The 27,412-nt window shown below is 33.2% G+C and overlaps 1 protein-coding gene across 1 annotated transcript in view; it reads left to right on the top strand.

The window, feature by feature from the left end:
- The window catches only part of LOC129219899 (b(0,+)-type amino acid transporter 1-like), a 58,840-nt gene that overhangs the window by 22,940 nt on the left and 8,488 nt on the right, over positions 1-27,412 (top strand). Inside the window, exons 4-11 of the mRNA XM_054854213.1 lie at positions 2,177-2,419; positions 4,876-5,001; positions 6,743-6,842; positions 14,901-14,945; positions 16,699-16,822; positions 18,060-18,163; positions 19,314-19,410; positions 22,794-22,943. Coding sequence (XP_054710188.1) covers positions 2,177-2,419; positions 4,876-5,001; positions 6,743-6,842; positions 14,901-14,945; positions 16,699-16,822; positions 18,060-18,163; positions 19,314-19,410; positions 22,794-22,943 — 989 coding nt within the window. The remainder of the gene's footprint in view (positions 1-2,176; positions 2,420-4,875; positions 5,002-6,742; positions 6,843-14,900; positions 14,946-16,698; positions 16,823-18,059; positions 18,164-19,313; positions 19,411-22,793; positions 22,944-27,412) is intronic.

The raw sequence follows: 27,412 nt of genomic DNA, 5'->3' as shown, positions 1-27,412 counted from the left end.
GGTAGGTCGGGGGACCCTGGAGTGTCATATGATACCATGCCTTATGTGTCTGTTTAATACTTTGAATGCTACAACTACTCCTCTCAATGTCACCTCGAAGAGAACAGTACGTGGTCACACAAGGCACGTTTCTAACACAAAATGATCGTTTTAGTGACCATACTGAAGTAAACGATTGGTTTATTAGCTTTCCGAGTACTTTCATTAAAGATGGAATACAATGAATTTTATAGCAATACACTGAACAATATGAAGAAAAAAACTTTTTATTAAGGTAAAAAAGCTTAATTTGTGCTGTTATATTTTCTGTATTTGGAATCACTATATTGTTATTGTTTTAAAAAAAATTGCTTTATTTAAGTCGTCCTGTTCTTCTCTTCTATAATGTGTTTCAAAAATAACGATGCGTTTCCATGAAAGCACTATTATATTAACTTTTTCACAGTTGTTTGAAGAAATGCTCTCCTTAGAAGAAAGAATAGCGATCGTTTCCAGGAAGTTGGAAGCTAAACATATGACGAGGTGTGCAACTTTACCAGCGAAAATATGGAACAGCGACCAACAAGTGCCCATATGTGGAGCTTTGGAACTCTTTGAGAACAAAATTTAGACGATCCGGTATCGTTGGATAATGATGATCGTCCAGATAGTTTTTCATGTGCTACGCAACCGGTTCGTCCCAATTTGTTCACAAGTAGCCTGATATTGACTCTTGTTGGAGGCTGTTTTCTATATTTCCGTTGGTAAAGTTGCGCACCTCTCGCATGCTTTAACCAACTAGTTCCCAGGAAACAATGGCTATTCTTACTTTTATGGAGAGCATTTCTTCCAGCACATATGAAAAAATTAAAACATTAGTGCTTTTCATGAAATACACCGCCAGCTCAGCTGGAAATGACTGAGCTGGTGGTGTATCTCATGTATTTCTGCTTTAGTCCTGGCTATTGGGCCCCCCGGTAATTTACTGAATATACCATGCCTTGCCTTCAATCCTCGAGTTGAATCGAACCATTGCTTCGGGCACTCGTCTGGTCTGCGCTAATTCTATATTAGCTAACAGTTTGTTTGGCACTCATGACTTCCTTAAGTGGTTTTCCATCTTCAGCTCAGTCACTTTCTTATGCCGGGCTGATGAGTGCTAATGAGCACGAAACTGCAGTCCTGTGATGGAAATGACAGAGCTGGCGGTGTTTTTCATGTATTTCTGCTTTAGCCCTGGCTATTGGGCGGTAGTTTACTGAATTAGTGCTTTCATTGGAACACATGATTATTTTTGGAGCAACCATTATCTTTAAGCAGAAAGTTACCACCCTTACTCCAGGCTAAGGCCACACGCAATATACCGACAGCCCAGGTCTGACATGCAGAGACTGAAGTTTCGTCTTTAAGCTTCAATGAGATGACGTCTACCACCAGCTAGGCTACAGGCCATTCAAAAGTAATGAGTCCATAACAAGGACAAAACTGCTGTCTCTGGATGTCATAACCGAGCGGTCGGTATAGTGCATATATAACCTGTATCCAGGGCCTGATTAACGCACGGTCCGGCGGGTCCGTGGACGTGGGCACCACAAATTTAGGGGCACTAAAATAGCCTAAATTAACTTAATTCCTTCCTTTTTTTTCTGTTCCAGTGAACTTTCCTTTTCAGCTTTGAAAAGAATCAAAAATTGTTTGAGAAGCTGCGTTTCTCAGGACAATTTACAGGCGTTTTTCTTATTGACCATTCAAAATACTGTGACATCAAAATTAGATTTCGATGATGTGATCGACACATTTGCCTCTGTTAAAGCCAGAAAGAAGCCTTTTTAAAGTTTAATGTCAGAATTAGTTTTTTTTGCTATTTTTGCAGTTTTAAATTGTTTTTTAATTCATTTTCACCTTAAGGTAAGGCAATTTTATCTATGATTAGTATGGGGATTATCAATTGTTTGGTATTCAAATCCCAGGTTTCTGTAGTAATGTGTAGGTTTCTAGTATAAAACATTGACTTTGAAATTGTGTTGATTTTCTCATTGCGAGGCACAAATTTTTACTCAGTACCTGGGCACCAGTTTGTTTTGATTTTTTGAGAGGATACAAATCTGTATCCCCCCTTGTGTAAACCCTACTCGTTAAATCTGCTAACTATTTTAGCCGTCGCTTCGTGATGTTGATTTTGCCTTACTCTCTACAGGGGCCCTGTGCTACGCAGAGCTGGGCACGATGATCACCAAGTCGGGTGCCGAGTACAGCTACATGATGGATGCTTTCGGGCCGCTGCCGGCCTTCCTGTTCTCGTGGGTGTCGGTACTGGTGCTGAAGCCCTCCATGCTGGCCATCATCTGCCTCTCGCTCGGCAAATATGTCGTCGAGCCCTTCTACATCGAATGCGTTCCGGAAATGCTCTCTGTCAAGCTCTTCGCAGCTTTCTCCATAGGTACTCCCCCAGTTCGAGTTCTTTTCAGGAACCCGTGTAATTCTTTCCTTCGCAACTAAAAAATGTACTATCGCTCACCGGCTAAAATAGTCACGCATCTCAAAAAATTGAAAAAAAAAAGAAAGAAAAATTTTAAAAAATAATAATAATTTTAATTCTGAAATTTTGAATTCATATTATGTTTTTCGCAATCACGAGCTGCGACAGGACCCTACACATTGGAATTATTGTTTATAGAAACGACTCCTGCCCCCCCCAACCTACCCCTCCTTTTGAGCGGTTACGTGTGTATAGTTGCGTGTGTGTATGTGTGGGCTTGTGTGTGTGAGTAGAGCTGTGTCTATGCACATTTAGCGTGTGTGTATGTGTGTAAAGGCGCGTGTATGTATTTGTGTGAGTGTGTATGCACGTTAGCGTGTGTGTATGTGTGTAAAGGCGCGTGTGTATACGTGAGTGAGTTGTGTATGTGTATGAGCGCGCGTGTATCTAGGACATGGACGCCACCGACCAGGAGCAGCGGCTACCAGGGAACAGTGCTCAGGACCAGAGGAGTCGCACCGGAGCCGCGCCTGCAGAGGGCGGTGGGGTTGTAAAAGGAACTGGACATCAAAGACGGTCTAATGAAAACAATTAGCAATCGTGATTGCCCAAAAAGAAAAATCCAGCGTCCAGTACAGAACATCTAGAATCCAGCCCCTGACATTAATTTGAATTTCGTCGTCTTGAATTTAAATTATGTTTTTCGTAATCACAAATTGCGATAGGATCCTAATCGTTGGGTTTCTTATTTCTACAAATGGCTCCTATTGCAACCATAATTGCTGAAAACAAAATTTGAATTCAAGACGTTGAAATTCAAACGAATGTGTTAAGGGCTGGATGTTGTGTGTTGAATGCTGTTTTTGTTTAAGGAGGCTTCTGTAAATTCGAGAAGGACGGGTATAAATAAAGTTAATTCCGTGTGACGACATGGAAGCCACCGCCCAGGAGGAGCACATGTGTCCGGAGGGCTGTCCTTTGAACGACAAAATGCTAGCTTTCATAACTGATGCGGGGTGGCATATAAACTCTGTAGTCAATAGTAGAACGACTTCTTCCAACTCGAACTTTAAATTCCTACTTAAACCACCCATGAATCAGTTTTTATTAGACTTTTTTTTTTTTTTTTTTTTGTCAAATATGTGTCTTAACTTTCCAACGAACCAATATACCTACGAACGTGCGAGAAAACAAAGCAACTTCATTTTGTCCTTTTTGACGTTTTATTTATTTATTTATTTATTTATTTATTTATTGTCTTAAGGGGTTACAGTACCTCAAAAATGATGAAACGATAAAAAAAAAAAACTTATTTCAAATCATCATTATTACTTATTTCAAAACTAAAAACTATTCTGAACACAGGGGAAAAGTTTCATTGCTTTAGTTCAAATATTTAAAAAGTTATGAGTGGTTTTAGGCCATGCTCGCTATGTGTTCTTATGCAAAAGAAAAACTTTAAATTGCTTTTTCTCGTTGATGTTTTTTTTTTTTTTTTTTTTTTTTTTTTTTTTTTTTTTTTGTGTTTTCATGTCATTAGAATCCCTAAGGATTTTTTTCTATTAAAGATACAGCTTTAAAGTAATACTTTTTGCAATTGGGATCACATATTTGACAAAACTGTGCATTGGATAAGCATTTTATAAATTACTCAAATGTTTAGAGCATGTTAAACCTTTAAAAACCAAATTTTTTTAAAAATAAAACTTTGATTTTTTACATAATTAATCACAGAAAATTTTCTAACAAACTCATGAGCAAATGAATGCACAGATTTTTAGAGATGATTATAGTGATCGTTTAGCAAAAAACTTTTTTTAAATTAGTGCAAAAATAAAAAAGCCTTAGGAATTTTAAAAAATTGAAATTTTCCTCAATTTTTTGAATTTTTAAAAAAAGTAGACAATATTTTTAAATTTTGAAAATAAATTATTGATTACGAAATAAGTATGCATGTTATGGTTTCAAAGAAATATAAAATTTACTTAAATTTAAAAAAAAATGTTTGAAAGGTACTGTGACCACTTAAGCGACGACGCCGACGTCTGCAATGTCTCGTATATATGTCTCGCGTAACTTTGAAATTCTCAGCCGTAAGTTGTTAAAATTTAGTTTGTAGTCTACATTGTCTAACGGTGCACCTTTCATTTCGGTTAAAATCGGATGATTCAAAAGGGTGCTTTATTTTTTCTTAAATTAATTAATTAATTTTTTATTATGTTTTATTTATTTACTATTTTTTTATGTATGTGTGTGTGTGTGCAAGCACTGACTCATATTGCATGTCAGGTAAAACATAATGGGGGGTTATCATTTCTAATGATTACTTGTTTTGCAGAAAACCTTTTCTTCCTCATTTTGTTTTGTACACTGAGTCCAAAGCTGGCAAACCCTAAATTTTTGCTGTTTCTTTTCAGGTGTCATTACTTACATCAACTGCCAAAGTGTGAAATTAGCTACTCGTATACAGAACTTTTTCACCACTGCGAAACTACTAGCCATAGCAATCATCGTAGTCGGAGGTAGCATCAAACTTGTCCAAGGTTTGTAATATTTCTCCAACTTATCATGTGTTGTATCGTCCGAAGAAGGGAACTGGTTTTAGTAAATTATAAGCACTATTTTTCCGTGGGAATGTAAAGGGTGGTATCTGCAAATTTTTCATTTTTCTACATTTTCGTCAGCTATTGTACTTTAGATTTACTGTACCGGCTTGCTTATGCGGTATCCGTTGAAAAGAAAAGCAAGAAGAAAAAAAAAAATTCAAATTCCAACGTTTCCCTATTGCTATTATGGAATCCAAAACACGTTTCTTCAACTATTTAAAAACTGAAGATATTGTCCATTACTCCCCTCCCCCCCCCCTGCGGCAGTTTTATAGAAAAAAAAAGAAGTTGGTTCTAAAAAACTGATTTTTTTTCAGATGAAATAGTTAACTAAATAGGAATGTTCATTAAAAACGAAGAAAAAAAAAAGCTTAGATGTTGATGAAAATTAAAAGGGAAGAAAACTTACATTGAGAACATACAGCAGGAACGAAAAATTGATTCAATAACTGATTTAAATTTCATAAGTCAACTGATCTATATAAAATGTTTGTACTAAACATTTTAATATTTATAAAATAAAAATGTATTGTTGCTATTTTTTCGAAAGCTTTAATGTAATTATGATGCATACTGTAATTTGAGGATTTTTAATTAAAGTTCAGTTTTATAGCAAACATCTCGGAAGAATTTTACAGAAAAGTAAAGTGATACAATATTATCTCGGTTATAAAACAACATTTAATAAACAGTTCAAAAGGAAGGGAAAAGACAACAGCAACCAAAATTTTAAGACAACAGCAACATTATAAGGTGCATTAAACCTTTTAAAACCAAACATTTAGAGAACCGTAGTAAAGTGATTTGCATTTTATGTAAAATGCATTATCTTTTTTTCTCGGGAAGCGTCTAAAAGCTGTTTAAATATTTAAATAAGAGATCCATTTTTACAATTAGAAAGCAGGAACGTTTTAGGTTTTTTCTTTAACTTGTATTTATATATATATAAAAGGTATTTTATGCAAGATAGCTTTCTTTTAAAGGCTTTTTAAATACAAGAGAGATGCTTTTAAATATTTTAATCACTGTAAATAAATTACATTGGTGTAAACGTCTTGTGAAATCACTAGTTATTTCTGGATGCATGTTCGAGTAAAAACATGATGCTTGTGATATTGTTGTGACCCTTGGTAAAAGTCACTGCACTTGCATGCTAACCAAGGAGCGACACGAATAGTGTAATCATAAAAAAAAATTGAATAGATAAGTTGAGCCATCGTCATCGTGACATTACAGTCTTAAAGCATGAAGAAACTTTAAGAAAAACATCAAATTTTTAGTGACGGAGAGGATTTGAAGATACAATTTCTTGTCGACAATTTCACCGTGTGCATGTGGTAAGACATCCATCTCCAAAGTGTGGAAGAGATGCATCTGCTTTTACTCACCGAAACTCGCTAAATTTGGTGACTTTTCTTAAAACATCGGCAGACTTTAAAGAGTTCATATTTCGATAGCAGGGACAGGAGGGCAAATAATTTATGAGTCCAGGGAGTGCTTAATGAACTACCTTTCTCTCTCTCTTTTTTTTTTTTTTTTTTGAATTTTAAAAATATATCTTAAAAAGATTCTTACATGTAAGGTTTTTGTAATTCAGTAAACAAAAATATGCAAATAAAAAAGGAGAGCTTTCACATTTTTATTATGTTAACAAATGTTTCACTTTTTGGTATTGCAGGTCACACGCAGCACCTGGCCACCGGTTTCGACGGCGTCAGCGTCTCTTTCTCGGACATCGCCACGGCATTCTATAGCGGTTTGTGGGCCTACGACGGATGGTTAGTGATACGACGTCAGTACAAGACCAATGCCTTATTCGTTACTTAAATTTATATTCACTTCAGATGCAGGCAGATATTGAAAACGTACATGCAAGGAATTAATCCATTCCTACCGTAAAAAGATCTAATTTTACCATCCGTAAAAGTGGAAAAAATTTAGCAGTTAATAGACCTTAATAATAATTTTTTAAAAAATCACCACGCAACGTGGGTGGCAAAGCGTGCATTGTACCCTTTGGGGGGCCGTCCACAAATGACGTCACGCTTTGAGGGGGAAGAGGTTCTTGAAATTGTGACAGTTTGTGACAAGGAGAGAGAGGGGGTAACACGAAGTGGGACATCCCGCCTTTTTTACAAGAATATGCTATGAAAAATAGTGTCACAAAAGGAGGAGAGTGGTAATAAGAAGTGTGACATCACACTTTTTTTTACAACAATATAAATTTTATCTGGAGAAACTTTAGATCCGGATAAGGGGGGGGGGTGGATAAACGAGGCTCTACTAAAGTTGCTTCGTTAGTTCACGACATTTTTTATTTATTATTTTTACTTCCTTTTACAAAAAAGGAAGTATTGTATTCGCGAAAAAAAAAATTCACTCAAAAATCGGCCTTAATTTCCATTTTTCTCACCCCCGAACGAATGTTGAGGTTTTTTTTTTTTTTTTTTGCAACCCGATCACACGTGGATATATGCTTAGGAACGTACAGACACCCGAAATATCCATTTTGACGACCTCCGAGTTAATTACAACGAATTTTCTCGTGACGTCCCTATGTACGTATGTGTGTATGCATCTCGCATAACTCGAAAACGATATGTCCTAGAAAATTGAAATTTGGTATGTAGACTCCTAATGGGATCTAGTTGTGCACCTTTCTTTTTGGTTGCATTCGGATATTCCTAAGGGGGTCTTTTGCACCTTTTTGGAGGGAAATCATTGTTAATTTCGATGTAAACTCAAGTTGTGTTCTAATTTGTCGGACACTTGGCGGTATATCACCAGTCTTTTGGTCGCCAAGTTTTGTCGCCAACTTAGCGAAAAATTTGGCGATTTTTTTTTTCTTTTTTTTTAAATTTGGTTTCAATTTGGCCACTGTTGGTGATATTTAGAGAGTAAACAATTGAATAACATTAAAATTGCCAATAATGGGGAAATGACATTAAATTGGAGTAAAAGGAAGTCATGTGATGCACACATCAGCTCGTTTTAAGTCAAATACGCGTTTAACTCATTTCTTCGTCGACTCGCAGCCAGTGCTGTATGAGACGGCATTTTGTGCATGGAGTGGAAAGTTTTCAATAATAAGGATATCGTGCCCTTTATTATTCGTATTTTCTCGTGCTCGCTGTTTTCTTCATGGGCGGCGTTTTCTCTTCAGCCAGCATTACACGATGAAGAAAATCGTTTCTTTTTAGATTTCTATCATTTTTTAAAGTTTTTCTCTTCTTTCTAGATCACCATGCACGAAAAGAAATCAAGAGATTTTATAAATTTCATTAAGAATTTTCAAATCACTTCGTAAATATTTAGAAAACTATTAAACGAAAAAATGTACTCCTTGCTCAACGAGTAAGCAAATTCTAAAAATGCCATTTTGAAAAATATTAAACAAAACTTCTTCCGCTCAGTAGTGGTTAGTAACTTAATTATGTATTTTTCAATTTATTAAAACTGTGAGAACTGTTCCGATTGCAAACCTTAAATTTCTTTATTCCTTTTTTTTAGCTGAAGCCATACTAATTTCTCCGTAAAATTAAGCGCCGAATCTGTCAAAAAATATTTAATTAATAACTAGAAAATGAATATAAATAAACTAATCACAATTGGGCTAAAATATTTTTAAAAAATCAACCATCGTCTCTAAACCAGTAGAAAAAGAATCTCTTTTCTCTTCACCTTAATTAATTTTCGTCTCCATTATTTCTTACTTTTATATTTACTTTTCGTCTCTTACAAAGCGAATATCCCATAATGAAGCAATGAAAGCAGCTAATGAAACAATTTATTCTCCAGCAGAAAGCAGAAACTCGGACTTTTCAGTAATAATTCTTAATCATGGTATTAACGAAATAAATTACTATATTAAAACTACTGGAATTTACTCAGTAACTTATTTCTGTAATGTATTCCCTTACTTTAAAAATGCTTTCAATTTGCTTATTTAGGCAGTATTATCTTCAAGGGAAGATATTTTAAAATAGCGGAAAATTTATGATTAGTTTTAAAGGTCACTAAGTCGATAAAATTTTACGCATTTCATTAAAGTGGATGATACATATCTAAATGTGTAATGAAAGTAAATTTGTAAATTTATTAGCGTATAACTAATTATTAACACCCTATTAACTTTATTAGTTTCTTCAAATTAAAAGCGCGGCGATTCTTTGGGAAAGTTACTAAATGAAATTTGATTCATTACCCTTAAGTTAAAAATTCGCAGTTGGAAAATTGTAGAACTTTTGTGGGATATTTCATTTGTTATGGAAATTAGAAAATAAACCTCATTTTAAGAAAAGTAGATCACGATTTAAAAGCATTTTATTAACTTTTTGTAATATTGTATTAATGTATTTTTTAGTTATTTATTTATCAATTTAATTTTTTAGTTTATGGATAGAATGAGAATTGATCAACACATATCTGGCCCATCGAACACTTAATACAATTTTCTCTTGAACCCTTAAACCCCCTGGTGGTAAAATAGTTGTCTGGAAAGTGACAGGAGACATTTTGATGCATAAAAACTTGTAAATTGTGTGCTATCGGCTTAACAGTTTCTGTGATATTTATCAAACATATTATTTATCAAAACGACATAACTGCGAAACCATTGGGGTTAAAAAATGTTACTAAATGACCTATAGTCCTTTAAAAAACACAAAATAATTTTTTATTACTCAAACATCATTAAATTAAACAAAGTGTCAATGAACCTCAATTTGTTTTCTTTTCAACTATCAAGATTAAAATTTGATAATTAGAGATACTCATATTAAAAGAAATACTAACATTGAAATTCTGATACCGATGTCCTATTGTAGCAAAAGAAAAGGAGGAGAGGAAATTTTAATCCGTTCAAATTAAACTAAATCCGAAACTTGATTGCATCCTGACCGTAAAACAGAAAACATTTAGAAAGGGAGTATCAGTCTATTTATAAAGGTGCTTGAAACAATGAAAACGAACATAGATGCGTCACAAAAAGAAAATACTCGTGTTATTCGTTATATAATACGTAAATTTAAAGGAAATCTGCCCCCCCCCCCCTTTTTACTGACATTAATTGTTAAGAAGCAAATACTTTAATTTGATTTTTAATTTTTAATCTTAATATTTGTGTTATCGTCTGGCAATGGGGTGGTTTCCTTCAGTCAAAAGTACTACTTTTACTCATTGAAATGGATAGAATGAGCAAAAAAAAAAGAGAAAGAAACATGGACTCAGAAAATACTTTCATTTACCCAACAGTTTTTTTTTTTTTAAATTAATTTTTTAAAATGTCCGATTTTTCAAACAAGGCGTGGTCTTTATCACGTCACAAATGATGCGCTTTGTCGCATCTTTCTACTACGTTTCCAAGTTATGATAATCAAGCAGCGAATTAAAATTGCGCTCTACGCTTGCTATCAACCATATCGTTGCCAATACACGTGAGTAAAGATGCGAATTAAATATTTTTGACAGTGAATGGCAACACTGAATGGCATTTCATCATTTGTGATGTCATCGGCGAAGGTTAAACGATGAAAGAGCACCGATTTAGGTAATTTTTTAAAAATATTAAACTTAAAGAAATTATTTAAAAAATGGTCAGATTCTATGTTTTTAAACATGCTCTTACAGAAAAAAATAAATTTAAAATTTTGGAAACAACCCCATTATTAAAGCGCAAACAATTTATTTTACTTAAAAACGGTTTCAATTTTTATCTTCTAATTTCAAGATTTCTTGTATGGTATGATATAGAAACGATTTATGCGCGCAATACATCTAGTTTACTTTAGTTATGAAATGTTTTACGGGCGAAAAAATTTGTTGTTTTGTTTGGAAATGATTAACGCGTAAAACAATTTATTTTAAATGGTTTCAATTTCAATCAAATTTCAAAATTTCTTGTACGGTATGATATAAAAACGATTTATACGAGCAATACTTCTAGTTTATTCAAACTATGTAGTTATGAAAAATTTTACTGGTTAAAAAAATTTGTCGATATTGAGCTCTACGTTTTCTTACGTATTTAAATACTGTTTGATTTTATTATTGATAGTTGTAAATGAATGAGATTGTAATTTCAGAGAATGAGTTTGATATCTTTTTCATAGTAGCTAATAATTTTCTTTTCTTTTTTTTTTTTTTTTTTTAATTAAAAAAGATTTGTTTGGTGTTTTACGCGATTAAAAGATACACTTGAAAAACTTAAAATGTAACCTAAACGTAGAAGAAATTTGGTATTCGAACATGTGAAAGCAGACTCGTTTGGTTTTGGAAATATCTGTGGGTTTTTTTTTTTTTCTTTTAGATTGCAATCCTCGTCGACGAGGTGAAGCCATATATAAGCCGTCTGCAAGGAATTTATCGGAGATTAAAAGCCTCCCCTACAGTCCTGAGTTCCAAAAAATCATCCCATACAGCAGTTAAGGCTTTTTTTTTTTTTTTTTTTTTTTTTTTTTTTAAGATTAATGTTGTCAGTATGAAAGGATTGCATTTCAAAGTGTCTGTTGGCTATGGTATTTTTACAAATTGAATGAAAGTTGTAGTACCTAAATTGATGCCTTGTTAGTGTTAATGCACGCAATTCTATAAAAATCAGCAAATGGTTTTCTTCAAAGGGATTCTTAAAATGTTTAGTTATTAAGAACCGTTTAGAAATGTACAACTATCTGCTTGCATCTAGAAGTGATCTTAGTTCAAAAACCAACCAGAGATTTCATGAATTCTTAGTTCTACGTACGATACACAGCTTAATTTTAATTGTTATTCAAATACTTCAAATTCTTATTTCAAGATTGTTTTAAAACACAATTATGTTTGAATGAGGCATTTTTTAGTTGAAAAAAGTTAATTGCAAAGCAAGAATGATTATAAAACACAATTTTAAAACTTTACTTTTTATATGTTCTCTGGGTGGTTATATTTATGATTCATTTTCAATAGTAGAATTTTAAAATGTGTTTTTATGTATTGTGCGTACTTTTCATAATCTGCACGTACAACGACTGAAAAATGGCGTCGTCAAGAAAACGACCGTTTTTCCTTTCCAAATGAGTAAACATGCTAATTAAAAGTGAAAATATAATATTGGAATTGATCGACAAAGATTGGGAGGTACTATGTGGACAGATTTTTAACTTCTACATCTAAGTTTTCTTAAGAAAGCATTTCGTTTAAGCAGAACTATTTTTCTCCAAAGAGTACCTGCGAAAAAAATCTGATTAGACGTTTGTCGTGACTGACGTCACAAAGGTCACAGGGAAATGTACTATTGTACACAATGAACTACATGATCGGTACATTCCACGTACAATCTGACGAAAGCTTAAAATTATCATTTTTTTTTAAATAAAATCATAATCATTGAATTCAGCAAATTACCACTGTTTTAGTGATCCTATGAGTTGCTTCCCCTCCCCCTCCCGAAGGTTCTTTTGCACTTTTAAGCTAGTTCAATCATTTTTTATCCATATTAAATGGGGAACATAAATATGCATTTTGACGCGATGTGTTGCATAGAAAGTTCAAATTTTGGTGACATAAGCTTAAAATTATTTTCAATTCTTTACTCAAAGCATACAATTAGAGCTATAAGTTTTTGTCTGCTATGTTTTTACCTGAAAATGTACGTAGTTGTGATAAAACGCAGTTTGCATTGTGTGCATTTATTTAAATACAAATAGAATCGAAACACGAGCATAAGGATAACCATACGTTAACTGAAATACTATCCGCCGTATTGCAAAGTAACTAAATGAGTTCAATGTATCAAAAGATCAAATTGAGTGAGGAAAAAACAATTACTTCACAATATTTTCAGAAAATTTTAACTTCAATAGATTGCTATTTTTTTCCCTTTATCACAAAATTTCCAAGATCACAAAATAATTCTTTTTTCTCTGACGTTCTTTTGAAATACAGATTAAAATGAAGCAGAAAAACTCTTCGAACTTTGATGTATAAAACACTTTTAAACCATTAAGCGGGACATGCAACTATAAATCAATATCTATTCGAAGAAAGGTTTATCGAAGAAAATGTTATCCCATTAGTATTTCTTTACGGGGAAAAAAATATTGAGCGAAAATTTAGCTTTTCATACAAATCGTTTGAGCTTTATTTTGTAGCTATTTTCTTCTTAGAAACGGAATAAAATTTCTGTTAACTTGTTTCTCTTACATGTTTTATCACTTAGAAAACGGAATGAAATAGTTTCTTCGAACTTTATTTTTCTTTTCAAGCCTTATAACTTAGGAAACAAAAACTGTCCTCATACACGATTAAAGGAGATAATTTTTCTTATCAAGAAAGAATAATGATCAAAGTACACAAAATATATTGAGAAATGTTTATTTTTTCGGCAAACTTTGAGTGCATTAACTAGCATAAGTGACCATATGTATTTAAGTAAGTAATAAAATCAATTTTTATTGATCTAGCTTTTTATAAAATGCTATTTTTACTGTGTATATACTCGTATTTTTTAATGTATGAAACACACTGTAAATAACATGGAACTCTATACTTATTTAAGGTTCCTAACATTTTCAGTTATTTTTTTAAAGAGTGCAAACCTGTTCTATTATTGCGAAAATGCAGTAATGTCTGATTGCATTATAACAAATTTAGAAAATTAATTCATTGTTCTAATTAATTTAGAAAATTAAATTAGAACAATTTAGTATGCAAAAATTTTTATCCCTTTCAAGAAAGATTATAATTATTAAGGAAATTCTAACTGAATTAAAGAATCAAGGAAATAACTATAAGTTATATACCTGCAATATTCTGACAGTCCCGTTATGACATTCAGAGACTATGATTTCGTCCTTGTTTCGACTCATCTGTCAGAAATGGTTAATAACTGAGCTGGATACAGACATCTTCCCAAGATGAGATTACCTTCAAACTGATAGCTAAAATTAATGTAGCGCACAACTGAAGTCCGCCAGCAGTGCTGCGGTTCAATTCACAAAATGGAGGTAAATCTCAGCTTCAATGAGAATACGTCTGCCTCCATCTCGGTTATTCCCTATTCCAGACTGAGGAGTTCATAACAAGGACGAAACTGCCGTTTCTGGATGTCATAATTGGGCTGTCCTCATATTGCATGTAGTTCTGCCTTAGCATGTAGTATAAGCACGTGTCTTAGCATGTAGTCTTCTGTATTGCGTGTAGGCTTAAGGGGGCTTAAGGGCAATAACTTACTGCTAAATGAATCACATAGTTTTAAAAAAATGATAGTATTCACAGATAAATATCAATCTGAAATTGAATATACTGAGGAAAAGATCACAAATCACTGTTGAAAAAGTGTGATTGTGTCTAAGCGTCCTTGTTCATTCAGTTCCCGGTGAGTTAGATTATACGATAAATCAAATAACCACCTTTTTCAAATGTTTATACACAGAGGGGCACTATGGGATTTAATTCCAATTCCATTTAAAACCTTTGAATTTTGACTAATTACCTGCTTTTCAGAAAAGCAAAATCTTTTCTCTACGAGGTTTTATGACAATTTCTTTCGAACTTCTATCGGTCGCCGTGTCTACTTATGAATCCACAACGAAAAAAATTGGAATTAGTAAACTTCGAGCACAGATGTAAATTTTTAGCTAAATATAGAATAAAATTTAAGCTATCAAAAAGATCACTTGACTCAACTCAAAAACGGAGTTTGGATTTTTTTTTCGAGTGAGAAGTGGTTTGATTTGAAATATTTTAGTTAATTAATCAAAAAGAAGTAATGTGATTTCAACTATGATCAGCGATGAAGCCTTGGGAGAAAAAGACTTGGAATGGATGTTATTTTCATGCTGTATTGTTTTTTTGTGTAGGAATAACCTGAATTATGTGACAGAAGAGCTCAAAAATCCATATGTGTAAGTATTATTCTTTTAATTATTTAGAAAATTATTATTTTAAAGCAGTAGAATATGTTTAAAATGCTTAAAAAAAATGTTTTAGAAGTATTTTCCTTCTATGTAGTTGTACGAAGGGCAACTCTTTAACAAAACATGCAATAAAGTCAAAACAAAGCAATTAAATACTTCTATTAGATTACAATCCGAAGTTATGTTTGTTCCATACTGCTTTTGCCACAGCATGACAAGTTAAACCTAGTCGTGTACTAAGATGTTTTAAAATAGTCTGCACCTGAGTAGATAAACTGCAGTTTGAACATACGATGAAGTGTTGAACGAAACTATAACATTGTTTCTTCGTTCACTTTTCAAATATCTCGAACGTTTATCCTTTAAGAGTGGTTATTTATCTGTTGGTTTATTTATTTTCTCACTAGTGGTACCCACACGGCTTTGTCCGTAATAGAAAAATTAAAAGGTCTTTCGATTCGCCTGTATATTTATATACAAATAATGAATGGTGAATTTTCTCGCCAAGTGGCTTGTACCTGTGTTACGATTCCACGTTATGATAATATCGTAATTTACTCGTCCATATTATGATAATTTTGTTCTTAAAATTGGAATAGAAAAAGAACCACATTGAATTTTCGAAAAATCACTTCGAGGTGCACACCACCATGCTACAAACTAACTTTGTGCCAAATTTCATGAAAATCGGCCGAACGGTCTAGGCGCTATGCGCGTCACAGAGATTCTGACAGACAGAGATCCGGACAGAGAGAGATTCTGACAGACAGAGATCCGGATAGAGAGACTTTCAACTTTATTATGAGTAAAGATTAAAACATTCTAAAAGGGGTTGTTCATAAATAATGTCGCATTGTTTTTCAGCAAAATCCCTCCTTCCCCTTGTGTCACACTTGTTTTTCCACAAGCATATTGTTGTTAAAAAAGGCCTGATGATACAATACTTGTTCCCCCTCCCTCCCATTGTCACCATTTCCCGAACCTCACTCTTTTCCTCAAAGCATGATATTATTTGTGGAAGACCCCTAAGATCTCTTTATATGACTCACAAATATTTATTGCGAATGCGTGAAAGAAACTGGAAATAATAATGGCTGACCGAAGGAAGTAGAGTTCTCTGATTCGAATATTGCATTTCGCTTGCTCATGAGTAAATTTGTGTTTTACGTATTACAGTCCGCCTACGCATGATAAGGAGTCCAGTTAAGACGAATCCATCTGAATGAGGAGGGAAAGTAAAAATTTGATGATCACGTTCTGTTAATTTTAATATGACTCTGCTTAATTTAGAGGCTAACATACAAAAAAGAATCTGCAAAAGATGTCATCTCTGAAAACTTATACATGCGTCCATTTCCGCCTGTAAACCGGTTGTTTGCCTTTCCATCACATAGGTGGTAAGACTGTACAAAGCTATGATTCAACACATTTTGGTTGATTTGCTTCGAATTCAAGAAAAGAAAAAAAAAATTAAAGATGAGTTTTTGTTACTCGATACACTTCAAATTTCTGAAAAATATTTTTGACTGAATTTAGGATATCAGCAAGCATTAAGCGATAAATCTTGCTGATACAAATTGCACGACAGATATTTTCCATTCGTTTGCTTAGAGTTTTTGCATTATTGAGAAAATATTATTTGCTATTATCGTCCTTAGATCTTGTAAAGAAATAAAATCGATGAACAAATGTGATAGGTTTACAACATGGATTTTAGATTGATAGTATGTATTTTTGACAGGAACTTGCCACTGGCCATATCGATTGGGATACCAGTAGTGACATTTTGCTATATTTTAGTGAATATTTCCTATATCACAGTTATGTCCTCAGCAGAACTTTTGGCATCAGAAGCTGTCGCAGTGGTAAGTGAATTTTCTGTGTGTTTACTTGGAAAGATTGAAATAAATGAGATTATTAAGGATTTTTTTAACTGACCCCCAACATTTTGACACCAAACACTAGACGCTTATTAGTTTTGCTTCTGCTGATATTTCCAAAATGAAATAATTGTTGCACAAAATTTGGCGACGGCACAGCCATTTAAAGGTGTCCCCCCAGTTTCGCAGACAAGAAATTTCCTTCCCCCTGTTTTACAATTTCAATCATCCCTTTTGATATACGAGTATTTAAGGGGAAGGAAATTCTACGTGTTGGTGAATCTGGGGGTTTCTGGGGAGGGGACTTACTTAAGGGATCAAAACATTCCTTAGAGTTTACTTCTGCGATGATTCAAATTCTTACTACAGTTCATAAGCAACTGTGCGAATTAGAAATTTAGAACACAAATGCTTGAAATTCATGTTTTGGAAAGGTGTCATTTTCGAAATATTCATACATATTTTGTTACAAGGTGAATAAAATCATTTTATACTGTTTACATAACTATGCAATTAAAAGTCGTCTTTTATAAAAAGTAAGAATTTTATTTATTTATTGAAGCGCAGAAAAAAAATTATTCATTGAATTTCCTGAAGTCAAAAGAAAGAAACTGCTATACTTAGTGGAATGAGATCGTTTCCAAAATTTTAAAACTATATTTTTTTCTAAAAGAGCATGCTTAAAAACATAGGATCTGACCATTTTTTAAATAATTTGTTTAAGTTTAATATTTTAAAAAAAATTCTTTAATCGGTGCGCTTTCATCGTTTACATTTCTTGCCGATGACATCACAAATGATGAAATGCCATTCTGTGTTGCCATTCACAGAGCAAAATATTTAATTCGCATCTTTACTCACGTGTATTGGCAACGATATGGTTGATAGCAAGCGTAGAGCGCATTTTTAATTCGCTTCTTGATTATCATAACGTGGAAACGCGGTACAAAGATGCGCCCAAGAGCATCATTTGTGACGTTATCAAGACCACGCCTTGTTTGAAAAATCGGACATTTTAAAAAATTAATTAAAAAATAGCTGTTGAGAAAATGAAAGAATTTTCTGGGTCCATGTTATTTTTTTACTCATTCTATCAATTTCAGTGACTAAAAGTACTACTTTTGACCGAAGGAAACAACCCCATTTTGAAATTTCGCCTCATTTTACTTATGCCAATCATTTCTTTAAACGACAATGCTCACCTTATTATTTGCCTTTTCAGACGTGGGCTGGTCGAGTTCTGGGAGTCTTGGCCTTTGTGATGCCTATATCAGTAGCTTTAAGCTCTTTCGGAGCTGGAAATGGTTCCTGTTTCACTGGTGGAAGGTATGTAAAATTTTTTGAAGCTCCATTGTCAAAATAAGATAAGTTTTTTGCAACGAACCTTTTTTCAATTTATTTTAACAGATCATTAGATTTTCGCACAATTGATTATGTGTACGGAAACTGCCTTAATTTTATGTCATAATAAATCATGCATTAATACATTTAATAGCCCGCGCCAGCTTTGAAATGTGAGTAGAGATTAAAATTTTAATCTTCCTGTACAACCTTTGGTTATGTTTACCTTCAAACGCATACATTACAATTCTTGCTAGTTTTTATTGTTACAGTAGTCAGGAGCAGATACAGAGGGAGGGTCATGGGGATCATGACCCCAATTCCCCTAAACTGTCGACAATGTTATCCTTCCATCATTATTGTATGTGATCACAATTTGATAATTACATATGAGCGAACATCAGGCAAATATATCATTATACATTGTATTTAAATACTTTGTCGTAAAGTGTAAATGTTTTCCGTAATCTTTTTGATCCATTAACTAGTTGTTTAAAAAAATGTTTAAATACTGCTTCTGATAGTAACTAAAAAAGTTTGTTCCATACTATAGTTGGAGCAAACGTAACCTGACAGCATAATAATGCTGTGATTAGGATCTTTTTAGCCTTCACAATCCTGCCAGGTTAGGTTTGCCCTAACTATAAACGCTTTATTCCTCACCGATTTGGTATTTTTTATCGACACTCATCTGTATTCTCCCCTGACTGTTGTCGCCATTTCGTATTTATTTAGGCGATGTAATATGCTAATGGTGTAACATAAGAAAATGCTTAGCTTCTCAATGTCCCTAAAATAAAAATATAACAAAATAATAAAAGTACAAAAAACCCACAGTATTAAAAATAAACTGGTCGTGCAGAGACATACGCAGCTAATCTAAAAATCGTTCCGCAATCAGCCTGTTGGCAGGGCTGCGGAGTTGGGGCGAAGGCTCTAAAATTTCCGGAGTCGGAGCTGGAGTCTGTAATTTTTCCTCCAACTCCACAGCTCAGCCTGTTGGCCCATTGCTGTTTCAGAGGAATTATTCTATAGATAAAAACTTTCACTACGACCCCCTTATCAATGGGAATTCTACTCTATTTTTTTTTTCTTTCCGACTTGATTTTAAACGCAATTCGATTTCTCTTTACAGGTTATGCTATGTTGCAGCTCGTGAAGGGCACCTTGTTGATATCTTATCGTACCTGCACGTTCGGCGGCATACCCCATCGCCAGCCCTCATATTTAACGTAAGTGGAGGATTTGACATCTGTTCGGATCGGAACGAAACCATGCTGTCACTGAAAACGAAACTCCGATAGACAATCTAATGTCTCAAAGCGATACGATCTCAAATGTCATTTCCGTACATTGAGATAACGATTAAAAAAAGTAAAAGTCTTTTGAAAAGATACATTGGGGAGTTTTCTCTGTTTAGAATAAAGTAAATCTGAATTAAAACTGTGTGTTCGTACTTTGAGAAATGGAGATAAAATTCTTTTCTTACGGCTCCGTTGCCATTTACTGGAAAAATACCTTTTTTTCTTCGATGATTATTATTACTAGTGGTACCCGCACGGCTTTTCCCGTAATAGAAAATTAAAAGGTCGTTTGGTTCGCCTGTATATTTACAAATAATGTATGGTGAATTTTCTCGCCAATTGGCTTGCGCCCATGCTACGGTTCCACGTTATGATAATTTCGCAATTTACAATCCATCTTATGATCATTTTGTTCTTAAAATTGAAATAGAAAAAGAACCATATCGAATTTTCTAAAAATCGCTTCGAGGTGCACACCCCATGCTACAAACTAACTTTGTGCCAAATTTCATGAAAATCGGCAGAACAGTCTAGGCGCTATGCGCGTCACAGAGATCCTGACAGACAGAGAGACTTTCAGCTGTATTATTAGTAAAGATTATCACTGCTACTATTTTATGAGAAAATTTCATACCCGCGTAAATATAACCTTTAGCAATTGAATATTTTAAAATTTGATTTTCTATGCAAGGAATATCTACATGGGCTTAATTTCATCCAAAATAAGAGCTGCAGCCCTAAAGTCATCAGAAGCTGTTTCCATGCTTAAATAGCCAGAATTCCGTCCAACATGTAAAAATTTCCCATAAAATTGAAATGAAGTGCAGGAACTGGGCTACTATTAGCTCCTGTTAATCTTGTTCAAATCAAACCCACAATGTAACACTATTTGCAATTTTGAGGTACCATGCAATTCTGAGATGTCTTTCCAAATAGTACTTAGGATTCCTTTTTTGCACGTGTCTATGTCCTTAAGTTCATTTCAAAACTTATTTTTCAAATGTTAGATGATTACTTTTAAATGAAATTTCGCAACTTTTAATTTCTTAAATAAATATTTCCGCATAAATTTTGCTTTTATATTGAAATAATAATAAAATTTAGTTTCTCATTCCTTCAGGGCGTTTTTTTTAATGAGCTAATTTTTTGTTTTCCTTCAAAAATTAAAAAAAGAAGATGGGATATGCCAGATTTTCAGGGGTTGAATTGAGATATTTTTTAAAAATGAAAAAAGGAAAAAAACCTTTTCAAAATGCTTGTTTTCTTTCATTGACACTGACTTAGCAGAAAAAAGAGTTTTACAGAATTCATTTCATTTTAATTTCCTCGGCGTTTTTAGTGGGTAAAAATAATTAGGTACATTTTCGCTTGCCCTTATGATGGTACAAAGAAGTGGTTTTTATTTGTTTGTTATTAACGTGGGAATGTTTTGAGATTCAAAAGAATTAAAATGCAATCGCCTAAATGTACCAGCATTTGTTTATTTTGCCTAGAATTACACGACAACTTTTTTTTTCTTGTCAAAAATGCAAAAGAAAGCAAGACCAAAAATGGCCTCAAATAAACGCGTTCTTAATTAAAAAGAAAAATAATAATTACTCGTAAATAAATCATGGTAGTACAACGTTAAAATAATTCAAATTCAAATTAGAACATTCAAACGGCAATAAAACAGCAATTAAACCCAAAACCAAGACGAAGCAAATTTTCCAGCGTTGAATTTAATCACAATTTAACGATTTACAAATTTATGATGCAGAAGAAAAAAAAAGATGCTCTTATATGTAAAGAGATCTTTCATTTTAGGGAGCATTAATAGCTTTTATGTTCCATCTTGTGAGATCTCATGCAAGAGACGTTTGTTTAAAAAGAAAAAAAAATAGGACTTGAGCATGAGAAACTTTATCTTTCAAAAGACGTGGGAAAGGGCAATTAAAAATAGCTTCCGCTTTTGCTGAGTCTTGTACTAAAAACAACTATTATTTGATACTCGAAGTACTTTTTGATAAAATGCTTTCTGCACATCCCATGCTGTGTATTAACTTAGTGTCGAAATCCATGAAAATTGGTCTAACTGTCAGCGTTACGCGAAATACGGGCATACTTAGAGGCATTCTTTCTCTTTCACCAATAGAGAAAATAAGATTTAGCATACAAGAAGTTTTGCGAAAAAAGTGTTTGATGAGCTTTTGATTTGGTGACAAAACCTTTTAATCTCTAGAATCGGCTTAGTCCGAATTCCACATCATTCTGTGGAATGGGGTTGTTTCCTTCAGTCAAAAGTACTACTTTTAGTCACTGAAATTGATAGAATAAGCAAAAAAAAAATTATAACATGAACCCAAAAAATACTTTCATTTTTAAAACAGTTATTTTTTAATTAACTTTTTTAACTGTCTAATTTTTCAAATAAAGCGTGGTCTTTATGACGTCACAAATGATGCATTTTTTTCTACCACGATTCCACGTTGTGATAATCAAGAAGCAAATTAAATACTTTGCACTGTGAGTGGCAACATAGAATGGCATTTCATCATTTGTGATGTCATCGGACAGAAGCATAAACATTGAAAGCGCGTCGATTTAAGAAATTTTTTTAAAATATGAAACTTAAAAAAATTATTTAAAAAATGGTCAGATCCTATGTTTTTAAACATGCTCTTTCAGAAAAAAAATACTTTTAAAATTTTGGAAACGACCCCATTATCTAGGCTGCTTGGTGCTTAGGCGGAAAAGTGACGTTCAAGAGATCAGATGAGGAATTGACGCATCTGTGAATGTCGATCTGATTGACTTTACTCAGTGTTATTATGACTGTTAAAGTGAAATTGTGCCTTTGTGTGTAGTTTCTGAAAAATTCATCGTAAATATTTGTCACTGTAAATTGTTCTAAGCGTTGATGTAGACATGTTACAGTATTAGAGTTCTTAAATTTATAGACATGTAGCTATAACGGAGCTACGTACAAACATTGAGTCTATGTTATTTAGCCTCCCGTACGGAACAAAGGGTTGTCTACAAATGATGACACGCTTTGAGGGGGGGAGGGGAATTAGCGAAATTGTGGCAGTTTGTGACAAGGGGGGAGGGGTGTAACAAAAAGCGTAACATCGTGTACTTTTTATAAGAATATGTTAATAAAAAATAGCGTGACATGCAACAAAGCGAGGGGGGGGGGGGATCAAAAATGTTGAAAAAAAGTTACATCATTTATGGATGGCCTCTAAGTTGAAATAATAGGTTTGGATTTAAGAAAAAGTTCGCTCAGAAGGGATTTTACAAACGACTTATCACTGTTCCTTTCCGTGTAGGCCATTTTAGCCATCTGCATGATCGTCCCCGGGGACATCGGAAGCCTCATCGACTTCTTTAGTTTCACCGCATGGCTGTTCTACGGAATGACGTTCCTGGCCCTTATCGTCATGCGACACACCAAGCCAGACCTACGGAGGCCATATAAGGTGCGTATCCACAGGTGTCACGTGCTTTCCTAAATGCATGAATATTATGTTTTTACGGTCAAAATGTTCCCCCGCCCTCAGGAGCGTATGATGTAATGAAATTTTGTGCGATTTGTAAGTAATTAAGAATATTTTATATAAAGGATTTTTATCTTCAACCTTTTTTACGGGAATGATATTAATGTGCAGATTTAAGTACGTTCAGGGGTTCACTTAAAGTAAGAGAAATTAATATAATGGTGGTCACTTAAATAAAATTTATTGATATGGTGAACTATTAAAAATGATTATTGACGAACTTAGTGGACTTTTTTGCTGTTTCACATCCTGAATATCAATTAATAAATTACTTTTTTGAGTTATATCCTCGGCAAATGAAAAAGGGACTTTCAAATATTCATTTATTTGTGCCACAAAATGTTCTTCCACTAAGCTCTCGAGTTATATCCCAAAGGTTAATTAGTTACATCGTTGAATAGCTTCCCAAGTAAATGAATCTGAGATTTCTCACATTTATTTGTTAGTCTCAAAAATGTTTCTTCAACTAAACTCCTGAATTACAACAAGAATATCAATCTATTAATTATCTCTGGATGATAAGTTATATTTTCCGTTAATTTATTATATCTTGAACCCCAAGTAGCTGAATCTGTTCTTTTCTCAGATCCATTTATTTCTCACATAAAACGTTCTTCTACTAAGCTCTTTAATTACACCCTGAAGATTAATTATGTTCTTGAATTGTACCCTAAGTAGCTGAATCTAATATTTTTTGAGATCCATTTGTTTATCAGATAAAACAATCTTCCACCAAGCTGTTAATGATATCCTGAAGATCAATTACCTGTACGTCTTTGAACTATGTCCTATTACACCCTGAAGATTAATTATGTCTTTGAATTGTATCCTAAGTAGCTGAATCTAATATTTTCTGAGATCCATTTGTTTATCAGATAAAACAATCTTCCACCAAACTGTTGAATGATATCCTGAAGACCAATTACCTGTACGTATTTGAACTATGTCCTAACTAGTTGAATCTGATAGTGTCTCAGATCCATTTATTTATCAGATAAAACATTCGTTCACTAATCTATTGAATTATATCCTGAAGTTAAATTAGGTCTTTGAATTATATCCCACGTAGTTGAATCTGATATTTTCTCAGATTCATTTATTTCTCACGTAAAACGCTCTTCCACTAAGCTCTTGAATCATATCCTGAATATTAACTATGTCTTTGAATTATATCCTAAGTAAATAAACCTGAGATTTTCAGATTCATTTTACTGTTACATTTAATATTCTTAATTAACGCTCCTGAATTATATCCTATCTAATGGGTAAATATTTATATGAAAATATTATGTCAAGAAGTTTTATCGCATCTGCGGTACACATAAACAGACATCACGTAAGTTTTAATTATCTCATATAACCTGTTAGTTCTACGCAACGCAGCAAAAAATTACATTGCGTAGTGAATCAAATTGTGCTCCATCTTGAACTTCTTATTCGGCCATGTTCCACTAAGTCAGCAGTGTGTGTATACTTCTTTTTAGAGCCTTGAGTAGAAGAAGTAAATGTTTTGGCGCTGATTTGAGTTAAGGCCCCTATATATACACGAGCCGACGGATTAGTTTAAGTTCAGCCATTTTGGATCGGAGCGTATGTTCGAGTGGTTGTCTTTTCTGGCTAGTTATCGCGTTTGGTGATTGTTCACTGTGAGCAATTATTAGCGGCACCTGAATTGTTTATTAAATAAAACGTTATTTTCGGCAAATTTGGCGAAACCCGAAACTTTGATGTGGTAACCCTAGCAGTGCAACAATGAAAAATCCGATACAAAATGGCTAAACTTCAGCTGATGTGTCGGCCTATCTATATAGCGGCTCTAATTTGAGTTAGCACTGGTATTGAGATGATAACCCTACTCGGCTCAGCTACAATCACACTTTAGGGCATTCCACCGCCACGTGCGCGAAAATCAGCAGTTTAAATTTCACCAACATTTTTTCACATCTTTTAACATTTTAATTAAACAGGCATAGGTACATTTTTTAATCTTTACCTTTGATACAAAGATACTCTTGATACAGTTATATTTTTGTTAAATAATTTTGATTTAAAAAATTCAATACATTTGCATGAGTCACGTGCGAGACATCCAAAGTCAACCAATTGTAATTCGCTGTATGAATGAGATTATATTTTTGCTCTATTGATATAGCTATGACAAAATTGTAGATTTTGAAAGCAAAGGTTCCAATGTAAAGGAAACATATCTCATTTGTTGAGAAATAATAGTTTAAACCGTTGCAAAAAATAATTTATTTGGTCATTCCATGAAAAAGTAGTCCCTTTGTCCCGCATGTGACTGTTCATATATTTCATTAAAATGTGATAATTTTAAAAGATAATGGCGAAATCTTTTGCTTAAGGAATCACACATGCGTTTGTAATTTGTTGAACAAAAATTTTTGTTCATCACCCTTTTAAATTATTATTTTTGATGAAATATATGAGGCGTCACGTGCGGGACGAAAGTACCGTTTTCCGTTAAATGGCCCTTTTTCTTTTTCAGTTTACAACATTTTTCAGCCCCTAAATGCTATTAACTTCACATGAAAGTTTGTGTGGAATTTATAAACACGGTCTGAGATTGTGTTTTTCATTGATTGAACTTTAAACGTATTAAATTTATATATGCCATTCATTCAGAACATTTATCATGCGATGCAACTGGAAACACTTCTTAAAAAGCTGGGAATAAGTATTCTTTTTCTTTTGAGTTAATTAGTAACAAATATATTCGTTTCATTTTGAAGGTAATGAATAGATTACAAACACAAAGAGACATTTTATTTTGTAATTTTCTCTCTACAAAAAATAATTTCAAAACAAAAACAGGTTTTATTTATATTTTATTTTTTAATTCATGTATCAAGCTAATTTGCTACAAGCCTCCCCCCTCCCCAGCGTTCAAAAATTATAAAAATTATGGTTTTTATTACGTAATCTTAACTGTTTTAAATTTTCATATTATTATTTTCAATTTCACTCCTTATCCCATCCCTCTAACGCGTAGGGGAAATGTTTTTCTTAGTTAAAACTAAATATAATTTACTTCCAGTAAAAAAAAACTTGATATTTTTCATAAATTTAACAATTAAAAAAGAAATTTCTGGTTTCTTGATTCATTTGATTCTTACTATTCAGAATGTGCATAGTTTAATTGTAGTTTTACGGAAAACAATTATTTAGAATTATTTTGTTGAATGACGTTTCGAGTTCTTTTAAGTTTTATGCAGTATTCGAAAAAAAAAAGCTCTTTTACAAAAGAGAAAAAAAGTGTTTTAAATGGAATATTTAACAAATACAAATGGTTATATGCTGGATGAAAAAGTAGCAATATGAAACAATGAACAAGTTTTTTTTTTTTTTTTTTTTTTTTTAGAAATTTATCATCAATGGGGTCGTTTCCAAAATTTTAAAAGTATTTTTTCTGAAAGAGCATGCTTAAAGACCTAGGATCAGACCATTTTTTAAATAATTTGTTTAAGTTTAATATTAAAAAAAAAATACTTAAATTGGCGCGCTTTCAATGTTTATGCTTCTGTCCGATGACATCACAAATGATGAAATGCCATTCTGTGTTGCCATTCACAGCCCAAAATATTTAATTCGCATCTTTACTCACGCATATTGGCAACGATATGGTTGATAGCAAGCTTAGAGCGCAATTTTAATTCGCTTCTTGATTATCATAACGTGGAAACGCGGTAGAAAGATGCGCCAAAATGCATCATTTGTGACGTCATAAAGGCCATGCCTTGTTTGAAAATTTGAACATTTTAAAAAATAAATTAAAAAATAACTGTTGGGAAAATAAAATTATTTTCTGGGTTCATGTTTTTTTTTGCTTATTCTATCAATTTCAGTGACAAAAAGTACTACTTTTGACTGAAGGAAACAACCCCATTCTTAGAAACGAACTTGTGTTCCACTTATTAAAACAACTTATCAAAAGATGCTTTTTTTCTCTATGTTAAAATACGGTTTACCCCCCAGTTTCGCCGGCATTTGAAATTTCCTCCTTCCTTAAGTCCATCAAAAGGTATGATTGAAATTGAAAAACAGGGGAAGGAAATTTCGTGTGTGCAAAACTGGGCGGACACCTAAAATGCAGTTTTAATTTGAATCTAGATGTTTTAAAGTTTACACAAAGGTTTTTCATTTTTCGTATCACGTTGTGCATCGCATTTTCTTAAAATTTCACATTACGCAGTGTATCATTTTTTTTCTTTATTTTTTTAGTTTTTATATCACATTTTGTATCGCTTACTTTCTTACACTGTATTTTAAAAAACCAAGTATGATCCAATTCAATCCGGGAAATAATTGTGGTTTGTGCCGTTTTAGAGAATTCTTGGCTTCCAATTTAGTTCGTGCATGCGGATATCTTGTGC

This window comes from Uloborus diversus, chromosome 4 (genome assembly GCF_026930045.1).
Source record: "Uloborus diversus isolate 005 chromosome 4, Udiv.v.3.1, whole genome shotgun sequence".
Lineage (NCBI taxonomy): Eukaryota > Metazoa > Arthropoda > Arachnida > Araneae > Uloboridae > Uloborus > Uloborus diversus.
The sequence above is the reverse complement of the archived record's forward strand: the minus strand, read 5'-3'. Positions and strand labels throughout refer to the sequence as shown.